This window comes from Athene cunicularia (assembly GCF_003259725.1).
Source record: "Athene cunicularia isolate RWA chromosome 3 unlocalized genomic scaffold, athCun1 chr3_part1, whole genome shotgun sequence".
In the NCBI taxonomy this organism is placed as follows: Eukaryota; Metazoa; Chordata; class Aves; order Strigiformes; family Strigidae; genus Athene; species Athene cunicularia.
The window spans coordinates 35,790,423-35,807,796 of NW_020799097.1; the positions used below are offsets into that span (position 1 = coordinate 35,790,423).

The following is a 17,374-nucleotide window of genomic DNA, read 5'->3' on the forward strand; positions in this document are numbered from 1 at the left end:
CATGATGAATGCTGCACAAGTGTTTTGTGGAGTGAAGCGGGGGTTCATTTAGCATGTTTAGTGTAGCATGTTTAGATGCAATTTAATCATGTCTATGGGTCCCGAATTCAGTTCTATGCAATGCCAGCAGTGACTGAGAAGGTGATATTTTTTGTTTTGTTTTGCATTTTTGAGAAACCTACAGGCATGCTAAGTCTCCTGGTTCAGAAGAGAAAAACAATTTTTTAAGGTAAGCCTCACAAAAAGCTACCAAAATCACAAGTGATCAAAACAATCCTTGCTGCAGAAGGTAAAGAAAAAAATTTCACTGGAAAGCACAACCCAAGGTGGTTGCATATTACCTAACCAGGCCATGGCAATACAACAAGCTAAAAAACCCCCAGATTTACTGAAGAAGGTATGCTGATTACCAAAACTAACTGCTTAGTCTTTTGACAAGAGAAACAAAATCCAGCAAAAAGTCAAAGCAGTACACTAGAGAAGTGAAAGTTGGATTACTTTATATCACACAATAAATATGCATTATCACATTACAATGAATAAAAACTGGTGTTTTTTTAAAAGCAAAAAAGAAATTTTAATTTAGAATTCAATCTTCAGGTAGCACACGAAGTACTACAAATTATTTTTTAAATTTGGCCCAAAACAAAATGCTGTCCATGTTTAATCAAAACAAGCATTACAGGGACACTGATTTTCAAACCAAAAATATCCCAAGAACCAAAGGAAACAGAAGTCATTTGAAGGACCATAACCCTACATAGATAGTATTTACTGCAAAAAAATACAGCAATTGCAACCACAGTTTAGGATAATGTCAAAGTAGTGTCAAAAAGTTAAAACTGATTTTTGTTGCTGTCCAACAACTTAGAATTTCAAGGACAATATTTTAAGAAACTATTTTCTGTGTAGCTTTTTAAATGATAATGCAGGACTTCTTTTTTCTAAAGCACATTAGGACAAAACCATGACATATTTCTAAGGTTTCTATTACTAAAAAGAGATTTAAAAAAAAAAATTATAAAGTGGAAACTTAATCCTTTTGACTAAATGTCATTTTACTGATCTAGTCTCTGGTCCTGCAATTTGAATCTCACTTGGAACAAGTCATTTGCATAAGCAGAAATCTGAAAGTTATGTAATTCTAAAATATGATTTGGAGAAGACACATTCAATTCTTTTTAATAAAGTTTTGTGAGTTTTAAAACTGAAACCTAGATCAAGAAACAGAAAGCACACACCTTTACCCACCTCCTAGTTGGGTATTATAAGACAAAGAACTACGAAATACATGGTTGGCAGTACTTCACAGAAGGAACTAAGACTTGGATCTAACCTGTAAAATCTGCTTTCCAGTCTTTGTTTAATGGTACTGAGGTCTGTGGGGTATGCCACAACAGTGCAATACATTGGGTAAGCCTGAAGATCCACAGGTGCCACAAATGCAGAAGCAATATCTAAACAGAACACACACACAAAAAATCAATTATATACCACAAAAGTCCCTCAAGGAGTTCCAAGATTCACCTCCCACAACATATGCTCTTTCTTCATGTTTGAAATGCACAGCACTTTCCCAAAAATAACAATAACTACTCTAGTTATTGCAAATAATTTATTCTACATATAAAATTGCTTGTTTGAGGTGTATGCTGTCAGTACAATCACTGCAGTGTCTGCCCATTCTGTTGTGCACGAAGAACCACATGGCAAGCACACACAAAATACATACATTTGAAAAGTAGATTTAAATGTATAAATTATACATATACGAAGACATGCAATTCAGTATTGTTATTTACAACACAGGCTCGTTTCATTTGGTTTTATATTACCACCCTCCCATCTTCAAACAAAGCAGTACATTAAAATCTTACCATAAAAGTTACAGTACTATTTCAATCTCATTAAGATATGGGGAAAATCCACACTCAAAATAAAATAAAAGCATAAACTCCTGCCCCTACCTAACAGCAAAGAAGACTTCTAAAACCAATCCACCATAATGCTAGAAGACTGCCGAGCAATTTAAGTCTGTGCACCTATACAAACCTGTTTTTCTTCTCCTGTGCTTAGATGCACGAGTGCTTAGACACATCATTCTAATATTTTATACCTCTAGTGAAAATACTGTATACAAAAACATAAAAACCCCTTTAAAGTCTCTCAAAACCAGAAAATTTGTTGCTAAACAGACTGCTCTTCTTCTAAAAGCTGTTTACTTACTCTTCTGAATGTTCTAGCAACTGCTACTTTGTACCAACATGAACCACATATGCTACAGTTAAATCCTGAACTAAGCAGTATGCCATACACCATAATGCAAAATGTAAAGCCATTACTCTTAGACGACACAGTGAAAATAACTAAAATTTCCTTTCCTCACAATTTTTTTTAATGTAAATCTGTAATTTGGATTACTACACTGTATGGATATTTCCTTTCTTTTGGAAGCAAAGGGAAGCTTCTTCTGAAGTATGTCACCAAAGAAGCCATAATGTGGGACATATAGGTATCAGAAGTATTTCTGGAGTTAAGAGTTTTCTGGCTTTTTTGAAACATGTGTCTTACCTTGCATCAAGTTCAAAAAGAGATTAATTGTGACAACTTACATATTTCACCATTGTTACACCAAAAGCTAAGACTGCTGACTTAACAGTTTGCTTATCACAAAACATACACAAGATTTGTGGTTCAGCCTCTGTTTCACTGATGGATGTCCCCATCTTTGATTATGTAAATGTTGCAGTGATGTGTTAAACATTTTAACAATTACTTTTTCAGAAGAGCTAAAGAGTAATTGCTCTACAACCAAATAGCAAGAGCTTTCCATCAATTAATCACTCTTCCCTCAACGTTCTGCACAACTAAGGCAATGTGGGGGACAATCAGGAAAGGCTAATACATGGGAAATCTCCACAGAGGTATCCATTCCCTAAGCATGTAAGTTTTATTTCCCCCTATCTGCCTGTAATAGAGTTAATATTCTACACATAAAGTTTGCAATTTTAACCCCAACAGGAGATTTTGGTACCTAAAGTAAAAAATAAAGTATGTTTTTTAGCATGTAAAACCCAACCCCCTAGGCATGTCAAATTCTCTCCCAAAAAACAATAGTTACTGTTGAAAACAGGAAAAAATGAAAAATGTGCAATGAGAAAGATTGGTTCTATTAATCAAGAAGTAAAAGCTGTGTTTTATCACATTAATTTTGGTAATTTCTGCATACATAAGTATAGTCTGAAAAACGAAACAAAAACATTTCCTGTATTATTGAGGGTTTACCTAGAGTCATAAGTTGGTTTATCCCTGCAATAATTCTGTCACACTCCTCGTCTCGGGTCCGGGAACCCCACTCTCCATCCAGAGGTTTGTAAAGCAGTGTTCTACGTTCATCATCTGTTAAAGGAACACTAGTTCCCAGTTCTTCTGGAAATACAGCTAGAATGTAACATGAAAACTAAATAAAATATAAATCTTTGTATCTTGTGTAATACATATACCTGTAATTCAAAGACATATAAGATCATTTTACTAGCAAAAACAAATGCACAGTTCTTGATTTGCTCAAAGACATTTTGCATCCATCCAGTATTTAAATCTGTACAATACAGTTTGGTCTACAAGTCCACCACGAAACAAAATTTATGCTCTTCCAAATAGCTAATTGTATAATTTATTTTAGAACCAACTAACACACTCCTTTAACAAAGTTAAACACAGTTGTTTTGGTTTAGGGTTGTTTTTTTAAACCCAAAATTCTTGATAATAAAATGATTTTGATAATGAATGGTCAAAGATTTTCAGATGGAGTTTAAGGTGACTCTGATGTTCACGCTAAAACACTCTCCAGGTAGTGGTTTCAACTTTTCAGTTTTGTGAGGTCAAATGCTAAAACCACAGTTTCTCACCAAACAAATTCTAAGTGCCATCACCCTAGCATTCTTGATGAACTACTAGCTTTGACAATTCATAATGTAACAGCAAATTTTCAGAATGTGATGCAAAGTGCTCCTCTTCAACATTTTTTTCTCCTCCCAAATGAAGGTCTAACAGAAGTCAGTATTTGAGGGTACAGCAAAAAAAGTCAAATTCAGGTTTGGTTATCTGCCTATTTTAATTCTTTTACTCATGTTATCACTCTAACTTCTGTGTTTTACTTATGATGAAGAGGTACCCATTAAAATAAGGGTTGAATGGAAATAAAAAGCTGAAATGAACACATTCACAACTCAAAATCATAGAATCATAGAAACATATTAATCGTTACTTATGAGTGACAATATTATCAAACATTTCTTAGACCACAAGGAAAAAATGCCGGTTCTACTTAATTTTTTAAATCAGACTTTTATGTAATCTTTAAATAAAACTTAAGTGGGGGAAGAAGAAATACTACATTCTTGTCTGTTAACAGTGCCCATGCTGTGCTGTCCACTCTGCAGCATGTTTTATCTGCCACATGTGCTGGGCCAGACAGGGAGAAAATTCTACTATTATCAAACTATCTCACAGGCACATTGTTGCGTCTTCAGTGCACTGAACATCTGCAGGCATGCTGACGTGTCTCAGAGCAGCCTTTTTCCTCAAAGCTGACACAGGGCACAGGTTTATCTTTAATCCTCCCTAACTGTATAAAAAGTTAACTTTAACTGTACATCATCTGTTGTAAGTTTTTGTAACATTTCTATTTCCAACATACATTTGATTTGTCTAAGTATGGTGGTATGTTTTTTTGTCAGTTATTTTGACCTGCTTTTAGTTTAATAATTCATTTAAGGATGTTCTTTGAATGCAACTGGTTTGTGGGCCTTCCCCTCCACTCCCCAAGAAAAAACAGGATTATTTAGGTAAAAGCATATAACTTTTTTTTACGTTAAACATACTCTTAAAGGAAATGATATTATTAAGGTACCATACCATTACTTGGTATCAGCTCCATGTCCCACGGGCTCATCTTCTCAGTATCACCATTGTCCCAGCTTAAAAATAACCACATTTAAATTGTCTACTAATATTGCTTCAAGAAGGTAATTATTTAATGTTTGTAACATAACTTATTTATATACCACAGAGTATTCTAATAAGCGGGTACAGCAAGATGCTTCATAATTTAATGAAAGCAAGTTGCTCAATCAGTACTTCAATTGAAATAACTAAAATAAAAGATTAAAGATAAATTTGCTAACCAGACATTGTAGCACTGAAATAAGCTATCAGGATAATCAGGCTGAAGAGGTTCCTGGCTTTCAATTGTTCCAAACCACCAAGCATCATCTATCACTGACCTGAAACGATCACCTAGGTGAGAACACATAATAATTTCATCAGTACAAGGCACCTTAGTCCTTCCAAGAAAAGCAGTTTTTAGATACTTTGGCTTGATCTTGATTACAGAAATCCTTTTTGAACACTTACTTGTAGCATCAATAGGCAAACAAAAGTCACATTCATTTTTTTTAAAAAGTATTAAATTCTTTCTGAAGGTTACTTTTAAACAAAAAATAAAGTTAAAATGGCATTAAAAATTCATGATTTGTAAATTTGTCTACATACTATATATATGAATGTATTTAATTTAATATAAAAGGTAAGACATTTCAATGCTGTAACTTTTAAGACTCAAATCTACTTGTATTTAAACACTACATGCTATCTTGAAATAACTGAGCACTGTGACACTTTCATCTGGGAAATATTTTACATGCTGCTGAACTCCTCCTCCTTAGTTTCTGAAGTGCTTTTTCAGCTACCCAAATGTAACTCGGAGGTTCATTTCCTTTACTATGCAGGCAATCTGACTGATAAAAGAATAAAATTTATTAAAGCTTCTTCAAAAGGTTAATAAAGTAATTTACTATGACTTGAAATGGTTTGCCTAGCTGAGAAAAAAGGTCAGAAGTGTTATTAAAAAAAATTACATGTGAGAATGTGTATTACACACCATCATAAATTCTAACATTTTCTGTAACACATGCCACAGAATTTAGAAACAATTTTTAGTGAAGTATTCAGTTCATTCAGTACAAGAACAAATGTAATTTAAGTGAGATTTCAAGAACTGCAGGGTTTTTTTTTCATAGGATATGAATATACACACTTTCTTAACTGCTGCAATGTTTGTTCTATTTCAATACATCCACTCTCTGCTCAAACATTTGCTGCAGTTGTCTGAAATAATAGAAAGTAAATATATTCTCGAAAATGTTCCACTTTTCTTAACACTTTTTTGATTTAATGGATTGCACATAATTCTAGGACGATTACAGAGCTTCCACTAATAGTCCTAATTATGCTGAATGCAACAGAACCAAGTATACCAGAAATATCTGGAATGCAAAATTGAAAGTGTAAATAAGCATCGATGCTTTATTTTAAAAGAATACATTATTCTGATGAGCTCTTAAAGTACACATGGCATACTCTAGCAATGAGTTTTACAATGAAACACGTGTAGGTACAACTCTGAGTGCCTTCATGGGGCTGAACATTAAGTAGATCAAAACTACTTGAAGGAGCTGCTTCTGATTTCTAAGGAGCCACAGTATTCCTATGGACAGAAAGCTAAAGCAGAAAACAACACGATAATAAAAAAAACAAAAAACAACCACAAACCAAACCCCAAACATGATAGTGGTTCAAGAGATTGCTCTTGACTCACTATTTTTCCACATCCTCTGCGTTACCTCATCTATGTGGACAGCAGACCAGAAATTCTTTTTAGAAGTATTTAGCATAATTTTCCAGAATGGTGTATCATCAGATAACATTAGCTGAATGAAAAGGTAAAATGTATGTTGAACTTAAAAGTGTCTTCTATGTAAGAGACAGGTGCACACCTGCCTAAGACATACAGCTAAAGCTGCAGGAATCCTACTGCAATAGCTTTTGGCCCAAGTATTAATCTCGTAGTTAAACTGTAAGATGACAAAGATATGCAATAAATAGAATCTGAATAGAAATAAGAACCTGTCACATCTCAAACTTTGTAAGTTTGTTATTTCTGAAATGATTCAGACATTAATATACATTTAAAATTTAAAAATATAAGTATCATAAGTGAATATTCTTCCCTAATCCAAACAAAAACCCAAAACCCAAAGCCACACCACATAAACACCACCAAAAAACTCTTCCAGAACACCAAGGACTGTTATTGGTTAGAAATACCAGGTTGTTGATGAATAGCTATGGTGAAAGTTCAGAAGACTTGAGCACATCACGTAAATCTTGGGGATTTCAGATTCATGTGGTTAAATAGGAACAGTTTCATGTACAGTTCTAAGGCATTTTTCCTAATCCTGATAGAAAATATGATCTCCTCTCAAGGAATATGTTTATATTGTATTCCACACTGCAACAAAACAGTGCCTCATTTGTTCTGAGTACATAAGCATACACTAGTGGGGTAGCACTCTGGAAGGTTCCTGTAAGAGCTGCAAGAGTTTTAACAGCAGCATCTTTGCTATCTCTGCTTTAGCATTCCATACGGTCTCAAAGGAGGAGACTATTTTACCACCCAAAGAACAACTGAAAAATAAACTCTAGCACACGCTCATCAGAGTTACAAGCTGGTATCAGACACTACTGGCCTGGAACTCGCATTATTTACACTTAAGCCTTGATAAAAGGTTCTGGCACTGTCAGTACTTTTTGTGTAGCTCATTCTTTCCACACTGCAAGTTTCCAGGAATACAGTTGCCAGCACAGGAAGATGCTAACTGCGCTCACAGCCTTAAGAGCAACACGGGTTAACATTTCTAAGTCCCTCCTCTACTCCTGGATTTCTATCTGTCTGACATGACTTTCTGGCTAGGCTGTTCACATACAAGCTATATGGCAGTCATTCTTCTACTGTTTCTGTGATCTTGTGGGAAAACATGTATAGTAGGGCAGAGGAGGACAAGATCACAGATCCATAACCATCAGGAAAGAGCAACGCTTGGTGACATATTAGTAGATGTTGACCAATCTCTTAAGATATCTCTAAATTGAAATAATTTTAAACATAACTTAAAGTACATGTCATATATGATCAACATTCTTCTCATACCAAATCCCATACTGAATCCAAAGTATGGCACTATTCTACCTACTAAGAATAAAAATTAACTCTATCCCAGCTGAAACCAGGACAGTAGACATGATATGGAACTTACTAATACGTCATAACGTAATTTATACATCTACTAAGGCACACATCCTAAGCAAGGACATGATGATGTACATCAAAGCACAGGAGGATTAATTCATCTTTCCTGGCAGAAAGTTAGTTGAGAAACAATTTTAAAAAAAAAAGAGTTTTTAACATCTAGCTGTGCCACTTTTTCAGATTACTTTGCTACAATGAACTTAGAAGACAGCACTTTGAGAACAGCAAATACAGACTAAGGAGACAGTATATTTGCAGAAACTTATGTTGTATCAGTTGTTCCTACACAGGCAATCAGATACACCATCATGTTCTTGCATTAAAATCCTCCATGCTCCTATATGATGTTTTGCCTAAAGTGGCAAGAAATGCTGGCAAGTCAGCTGTGTACATGCTAGCCATGGCTCCTGAATGGAAGAACTGCAGGAACTCAGTTGGTAATCACTGCTACTTTACAGAAAATGTGTTTAACATCGAGACCTGCTTTTTTTTTTTTAAAAAAAAAAAGATAGCTTTCAGTATTTCACTTTTGGGAGCATGTCACTTCACAGAATATCCTGAGATAATGGAAAGGACTTAATTGTGCCTGTAATTCTGTAAACATGGTATCATTTACAAATTTCTCTTAGGGGAACAGAATTCATCCCGAACTTTGAAGAGTCAGTAATACTTTCTTGATCTTTTAAGTTTCAGAGACAATCTAAGGCTGTTCTTATGAACGAGGACATATGTATTTCCTGACCTCCTGAAAAACACAATACCTTAGGGGATCATTTTGCCATAATTCAGCTTTCTCTACCCCCTAGTTAGATTTCACTGTTGAAAGGTGATCTTTGTTATCATATGGAAAAGATGAATAAAAAAAGAGATTGGACTGGAGGACATGCCTGTCGTGGACATTTTCCAGTATCCAACACTTTGAAATAACCAAGCACAGGCAAAGTAAAATGATTCCCACATCACACAACAGCAAATTATAATAATTATATACATTTCAATGAAGCTAAACCGTACTGGGTTTAGAACAAAATTCAAACAAGTATAAAGAGATCGGAAGGGCATTGTCTTTGGAAAATCTAGAGATCATAAATTTCAAATGGCAGAGAAGGTGTTTCCATATTTCCAGCAGAAATTCCAGAAATTGAAAAAAAAAAAAAATTTAAATAAATTCTAGTAGCAATGCAGTTGTAAGAAGGCCTTCAACCCAGTAGACAAGCAATATACAGGCTACAATAAATTATCAGTTACCAGTAAACATCGTATTTCTAAAAAGTAGTCTAAATTCCTCTCTGCAAACACACAACTGAGATTTTCCTTGCACTTTCTTTTACAGATCACCTGCAGTATTTTGTTTGTTTCCTGTAGCTTCAGTCAAAGACAAAGTAGGATTCCACATTCAAATATGGACAGGGCTTATTCTCCATTTTCACTACAGTATTTGGATTTATTTACCAGAATCTACTTTTTAGTAAGTTATCATGAAAATAGGTAGACACTTAGAAAAACAAATAAACAAAACCACATAAAAAACTCCCCATGCAACTCACCTATATTCCATCGCCTATGTTTTGCATCATCAAACTGCTGCCTCAAAACTAGGAAATCTATGACATCTGGCATATCATGGTACCTAATTACAACAGAACATAGAACTATTAAGTGATAAAATAGCAAAAGCACGAAGTAAAGCACTTACATAAAAAAATAAACACTTTGAATTCAACACTTCAAAAGCTCAAGTCTCAACATAAATGGTGTTTTAACTTTCAACCTCATCCTCCCCCTCCAGAAAGCCCCCAATTCAAATATAATACTGCTTTCCTTACTTCATGGTGAATGATCCTCCAGTTAGTTTACCCGTATCAGGGTCAAGAAAAGCAAGTTTAAGACAGCAGAGAGTAGGCAGTCCCACTTCATACTTAATCCCAACTATTTTCATCAGCTCTTGCTCCTGGAATAAATAAAATGTTATGTAGTACCACTGAAGTTGACTGTAATAACCTTCTGAAACATGAAAGTACAGGTATACTGAAAAGACCAGATTTCTGCCAGAACATGTCAAAATCAAGTATCCGAAATGTAGTCTTTCAAAATAAGCTACTATTTCACAATGCGACTTGTTTGAAAAATACTTTGCTGTGAAGCGTAACCACCTCATCTGCTCAAGCAGATGCAAAAAGTAGTACAGTTTAAGGTCTGATTTCATTTGACTATTCATTAAGTTAACTTATTCCCCCTTACCTTAAAATATTAAGATACAAACAAACATGAAAAAGAATTCGTACCCGTAATTCCATTTTATGCCATGGTTGTTTCTTGGGATTAATACTATATATTTTATTCTTCTTAGCCATTACAACATATGCTTCATGACCTTGTCGGAAATAGTAGACCTAAAAGTGAAATGTGACAGTTATCTAACAAAGACTTCGAGGAGCTGAAGTGCTGCTAACGTATCACTGCCATACAATGTGTGTACTTTCTATTTTATCAGCAACTTTTTTCCACTCTATTATCTTGCAAAAGTCACAGGTTCTTAAACAATTACCTGGTGGATAATTAAAGCAGGTATCATTTAAAAGAAAAAGTAGTAAAGATTTAGAACACATTCTTTCCCTATGAGCAAAATATCCTAAATCACATACATGAGACCAAACCAAAAACAGTAACAAACCCACCTAATTTATCATAACACTACAGAGCAATTCAATGTCAGTAACACGACTTGCTCTAATCCATCCAGTTTCTATCTAATCTAGATAGAATTATATCTAATTCTATCTAATCATCACTACAGGACAGCCCTAAGATGACAATCAAGCATCACTAAATTCACTGTCTGGCTAATCATATCTTTTTTGAAAAACGAATATATTTTAGATGGAAAATTCAGCTGTTTGTTTTTGTTCTGGTAAGATTCTGCTGTTCACTTCCATATCACTGAACAAACAGCCTGACAAGAACAAACTAAAAATAGACATTTCAAATGCTTGTTAAAAATTGCTATAAATTTCCATGGTTCAGACACCCACCCAGAGCTTATTAGTTTATTACTTTGATCCTGTTGCATATGACACCATGTGGATGAATGTTTTTATTATAAACCATCACTGTAATGAAGCAGTAAGATGAAAACCTTAAATATACATTCAAGGAATGTATCTGAAATGCAAAACAGAGGTTCCTCAAACTAATTAGAACAAAGATCTGATAAACAGCATTCCAGGTACGATGCATTCCAAAATTAAAAAAAACCCTCTAGAAGTGTCCCAAACTATAAACATGGGATTTGCATCAAGTAGGATGAGGCAACAGAAACTTAAATGTCAAGGTCTAACACAAAAAAATAGAGCAGAGTGAAAAGCCCTCACTGAGTTTTAAAATACATTTATACAAATAAACACAGTAATATTTTTATATCTCCACATGGTTTCCAAAACCATTGTATCGTAAAACATAAACAAGTGTTTGTAAAGTTTCTACAGTAACAGTTACTGAACATTCTTAATGTCACATGGCATTTTTAATTTTTTTTTTTTTTTTTTTTTTTTTTTTTTTTTTTTTTTAAATGGAGGAGGACTCAACATCACATTTTCTTAAACTCCTGTTTTCAGAGTATTCGACGTGCACAATATCCTCGTAGGGAAAATTGCAGAGTAGTTACAGAAGGCACGAAAGCAGTGAGGATGTTCTATGCACTGTCAGAATCTAACTGGCAGGAAAAGAAACAGAGGCTATTGAGAGACAGATCTAAAGTAACATCAATTTAAATTACACTTTCAACATTGTGACAATTGTTTCCTGTACCTTCTAGTGAATCAAAACAAAAAAAAATTCACTTAGTGGCACAGGCTACAAACAATTCCTCCTACACTTACTGTTTCTGTTAAACCTCTACATAAATTCAACCCACTGTTCACAGAAGTGAAACGTTTTTATTTTGTAAATGGCTCTAAGCATCTCATCTTCTGTCAGAAGAACAAATTAGAAAGATATGTGGGAAAAAGAATTTATGCCTTTTTCTCAGGAAATTGTATTTTTAATCTTGATAAATTCCCACTTCTGCATGTTTGTTGTGGCACCCAGACAAAACTGTTCTTTATCATGTTAATGGCAGAATACTCTAATGAATATGCATTGTATTTCGATAATCAGACAGGGAAACTGCAGTCCCATCTCTCTGGTGTGTTTCCACCGTTCAAGACACATGACAAAGGTCTTTAAATGGCTGTATTCAGGAAGGAAAAGGGGATGGTATGTGCTATTCTCATGCACCGAGTATAACTAAATATAGCACTACTGTTTTTTCTTCCTTGTTTGTACAGCTGTATGAGAGTGAATTTGATGTTCTCTCCTCCCGAATCTTGTAAAGTGTACCAACCATCCACCAAAACGTTCAAAGGCCACACGAGACCTCTTCATCGTATTTCTCTAACTAAACTGATCTTTTATTTCTGTGGATTTGAAAAGTAACCTTCTAGATGAATAACTTCTTTTCACATCAATAAGTATCAAAGATGGAATTTTAGACAGAGCAGCTTGATTACAAACATACTTCCTAGTGGTGCAACTACTACTTTCTAGGCACAGGACAGGAAATTTCCTGTTCACCAATATAAAGCATTTTTCAGCAAAAGGATGCAGCCTGCTTAGATATTCCTAGTACATGCTGCACAGGCTATTCTGCAGGTGCCAAACCAAACACACCAGTTTATCTTACTAAACTGGTATGATGTTAAGGTCTCCTGAGTAATAAATGGTACAGATAAACCATTGGCTGCTTCACTGTATCCAGATAGTATCAGGCACCAAATATATGTATTTGGACGTGATCTTTTGAACAGTACAGCCTCCAAAACATGCTTGCTGGAGGGTATAAGTACATAACCATTTTCTCCAATTGCATCTCTCAATTTGAAGCTCTCCTTCCCTCCCTCACTAGCAATACCAATGTAATTTTTGCATAGCTGTGCTGTGAACTGCATCAGTGAAGTGCTCCAGTAAAAAAAAAAAAAACACAAAACAAAACAAAACAAAACCACCAACCCCAAACAAAAATTGCTTCCACATGCAACCTCTGCTCCTGATTCTAAGGTGGTGTCTATAAAGACCTCTAGCTCAGGACCAGAGCATCAGCTCAGGACCAGGCATCAACTTTGCCACTATGTCAAGTACTTGTCCAACTGCATTCTGAAGGTGTGAGCTATGCAAGAACTGGTTACTGCCTCAGAAACATGCCACTTCCTGACGGGCCAAGAGACTACACATTACAGTGTAAGCCAGCTATTTCCTCTTATTTTAACCTGAGGGGATTTTAGGAAATCTGCACACTCTAGTTTTCAAAATTGATTTCTATCTGATAATACTTACTCTTACAAATCACTGTAATGTTCTTTCCCAAGTTAGAAACTGGTGGGTATCCTTTTGCTACTGTATTTTGAGACATCTGGGCCATATTTACAAAGTGATAAGAGTCTAGTTCCTATAAAATACATATATACAAAACTTCTCTTGTGGTTTTCTGTTGTAAGAGAACAGGAGAAGTTTTCTGCTTGTAGAAACACAAGTGAAAAGGACAATGTTGGAGTTTTTCTTCAGAATAAATAAAAAACAAACCCAAAACACACAAAAGCCCAAACCAAAAATAACAGACACACACACACACACACAAAATATACAAATCCCACCCTTCCCCCAGGGATTTTATTCCTGTTTTTTTACTTCAAGTCCTAAACTGAAGTTTTCCAAACAACTTGAATTTGTATTTGATTTCTTACCATTATTCAGCATACAAGATGCTCTACAACTAAGGACTAGTTTCACTAGATAAAAGCTTTCACAAGCTTGTCTACATGTGTCATAAGGAAATTAACACACTGAACACAGTGCAAGAAGAAATGTTACTGCAACAGCATGGAATAAAAACGTCAAAGCAACACTGTGCAGAATATTTTTTTTTAAGATGGGAAAGACTAAAGGAAGCAAAAGCAAATTGTACCCAGATCAAATAATGTTTTCAATAAAATTTTTAAAAATTATATTAAATCTCTGCAAAAAGAGGCACAGATAAAAATTAAAACAGCAAAAACAAGGTGAAAGAAGCAAGAACACAGAGGGAAAAACTACAATACCTCATCCCCCATCTGTGGCACAAATGGGCACCGACGAGGAACAGTGTCTGTAATCCATGCCGAAGGCAGCCATTCTTCCAGTGTCAAACCATTTTCTGCCAGAACTCCTACAGCTAGCCTCTGAAGAAAATGAACACAGAAGATTAACATGAATAAACTAACATTTAGGGAAGCTTTGTATTTTAGGAACTGTTTTATTGAAATAAACTGTCATTTCTTAAGTATATTTAATGTAAAAAGGAAATTATTGCCAGTGTGAAGATAAATATTACTTAACTGCTTACAGTAACACCAAGACCAAAACCATTAATAATCTGAAAAATAAAGGGGTTTTTTTTGTAGGTTTTGGTTTGGTTTGAGGTTTTTTTGTGGGTTTTGGTGTTGGTTTTGTGTTTTGTTTTGGGTTTTTTTGGGGGGGTGTGTGGTGTGTGTTAGTTGTTGGTTTTAGGTGGAATGGTGATGGTGGGACTCTTCTAACAAAGACTGAATTTATTTACACTCCAATAATTACATCTCATGCCCAAAAAGTAAAACTGAAACATGCCATTCTCTTTAACCAAATTCACACAGTTACCTTGGCTCATAAGACTACAACCATACAGCTGCCTCCAATTAAGGAACCCCACAAAATGAGGAGGAAGAGATCAATGAACATAAACAGAGGTAAAGCATGTAGAAATGACCCAGACTGGATACATCCACACGACCTACTGGCATCTTTACTATGTGCTGTGGAACTGCATTTTCAGACCGTATGTCCACATCATGTATTTGTAAGTAATGAGGTTCACTGCAGTTGCTGGTCCTAGGTGCACGCTGCATGAGGGTATCTAATAGGCCAGATAAGGCAGGGTTTTGTACAACCGTTCCAAGCAAGGTTGCTTTGAAATTATTAACAGAATCTTGTGCACATACAGAAAGCAACCTTGGACAGTAGTACAGAAATCTACTGCATATACCCACTGACAGAAGACTCTGCATCCCCAGACTGCAAATGAGATACTCCAAGTGTAACAAAGTCAAATGTGGTTTCACCAGGGTGGGAACTGCTTTGATTGCACCACCAGAACACCAGTGCATACCACAGGAAAAAGCATACACACAATTAAAACCGAACAAAATCAAAACAGAACCTCTACATTGCAATAAATCACTAACACAGAAGCACCTTGTGGATTCTGAGGTTCAAGCAGGTCTGTCTTGTGAAAAACAGATGCACTGCATCAGAGCAAAGTCTGTCTAGCTCATCAGTGAATTACAGGAAGGTAATAAGAAACAGCCTTTGAATAGAAAATCATCCCTTGTTGTAACTTCACACATTAATCATCACTTTAAGACCCTCTGGACACCAAAGCCCGAACTCAGTTAATCATCAGGAAGAGACTAGTCCCAGTGAATTTGTCTAGTAATTTCTAAAACTCTGCTAAATCCTTTAGTAATTAGTCCCACAACCTGATTATATGCTCAGGTGGTCTGTGGTTTTGTTTCCTTTCTGAGTGTGGGGGTGGAATGGGGAAAGGGCTGTTTTTTGACCTTCCTGTCTGTGTCACTGGGTGTTCTATCTCACTGTAACAAAATAACAAAGGAAACATTCAATTTATTAATTTCTAAACCATTCACAGTTTTATAAAAGCTTTTTTATCATACCTCCTCCAAATTATCTTCCTTCTAAGAATCAGCCTCTTTGTGTCTGCCTCAAAGAAAAAATATTCTGTACCCTCTGATCTTCCTGGGGCTCCTTTCTTGCCCTTCTTCACTGCTGCATCATTTTTTAGATTGATTTTTTGGTGGAGAGGGATTAGAAATGAAAGCACCATTCAAGATCTCGACAGCCCATGCATTAATAGAAAAGAATTACACTCTTCCTCTATTCCTTTCTTAATTCCTAAGATTCTGTGCCTGGCTACAAAGTTAGTAAAAACTTCTTTCCTCAATGGAAAGCCCTATTTTTGATTCAGGTTCAGGAATCAGGAAGAACTTTCTACCAGTTAGAACAGTTTGCTCTTTAGACAGTAAGGTGGTAGAATCTCTACCACAAGAAACTTCAAACATCTGTCAGGAATGACAGGTATAATTAATCCTACCTAGGGGCAAAGCGAAAAAGGATGGATTTCTGATATTCCTTCCAGCCTAATATTTTCTTGTGATTCAAGAAAGGAGCAGGTCTTCTTTAAAAATCTGAAATATCCAAGTCTGATATTTTTGGAATCAAAGACCTCCTACATGTCAGTAACTGGTACCAGAATGAATACAAGATTCCCAAAACACTCAATTCAGCTTTAATCTAAGCAGAAATACCAGTCTGTCAGCTAGTCTTACAGTTTATAATAAAAAGCTAAATTAGAGGTTTCAACCATTTAAAAAAAAACCCAACCCTACTGTCTCATACCTTCTTCTGGTTTCAGACTGTGTAAATACCAAGATACTGTTAGTACTGACACTACAACCAATGACTGCATAAAATAAACAAGTAGCTGACTAATCAAATAGTAACTACCAGATCTTATGAAAGCAATTAGCATCTACCAGATAGATCACTTCTGGTCTCTGTAAAAAAAAAAAAAAGAAACAAAGTTTTCTGATCTAACACTTAATTAAAAACAAAACACACACCCAAAACCACAACACACTGAAAATAAAAGTAAATGAAAATTTCCATGTACTGATCTAAACTGGAACAACATGGTTATATTAGCAAACGTAACACAAACAGACACCAACAAATCCCTGATCAAGTGAAATTCCCCTTGATGGAACTACAGTGGCAAGCATATTGCAAATATGCGACATTGTGGAATTGATAGAAGAAATACATGACTCGATTGGGAAGACCTAAAAGAAACTGCAATTGGGTGGGGAGACAACCAGTACAGTCGAAAAAAATACAGGCGTGTGTCATACCAATACTCAATACATCCACAGAAAGGAAGTTTCTGGTCTGAGAAAAGATGGTGTTAAGGACATTAAGTGTTCCTTAAGTGAAACACATCATATTTAGAAAGTGTATCATTACAGCAATCTATCATTTGACTTACAAGCATTAGTAATTATCATTGATTACAAGTCATGAAGTGTTTTCAAATTAGACAAT

The 17,374-nt window shown here is 35.3% G+C and overlaps 1 protein-coding gene across 4 annotated transcripts in view; it reads right to left on the reverse strand.

Moving 5' to 3' along the window:
- Window positions 1-17,374, reverse strand: part of PHIP (pleckstrin homology domain interacting protein) — a 106,373-nt gene that overhangs the window by 16,659 nt on the left and 72,340 nt on the right. For all 4 annotated transcript variants that reach the window (XM_026845215.1, XM_026845213.1, XM_026845212.1 and 1 more), the window contains 8 exons: window positions 14,284-14,403; window positions 10,438-10,545; window positions 9,979-10,103; window positions 9,700-9,782; window positions 5,190-5,301; window positions 4,921-4,982; window positions 3,286-3,441; window positions 1,337-1,457 (listed from right to left, as the gene is read on the reverse strand). In XM_026845215.1, coding sequence (XP_026701016.1) covers window positions 1,337-1,457; window positions 3,286-3,441; window positions 4,921-4,982; window positions 5,190-5,301; window positions 9,700-9,782; window positions 9,979-10,103; window positions 10,438-10,545; window positions 14,284-14,403 — 887 coding nt within the window. The remainder of the gene's footprint in view (window positions 1-1,336; window positions 1,458-3,285; window positions 3,442-4,920; window positions 4,983-5,189; window positions 5,302-9,699; window positions 9,783-9,978; window positions 10,104-10,437; window positions 10,546-14,283; window positions 14,404-17,374) is intronic.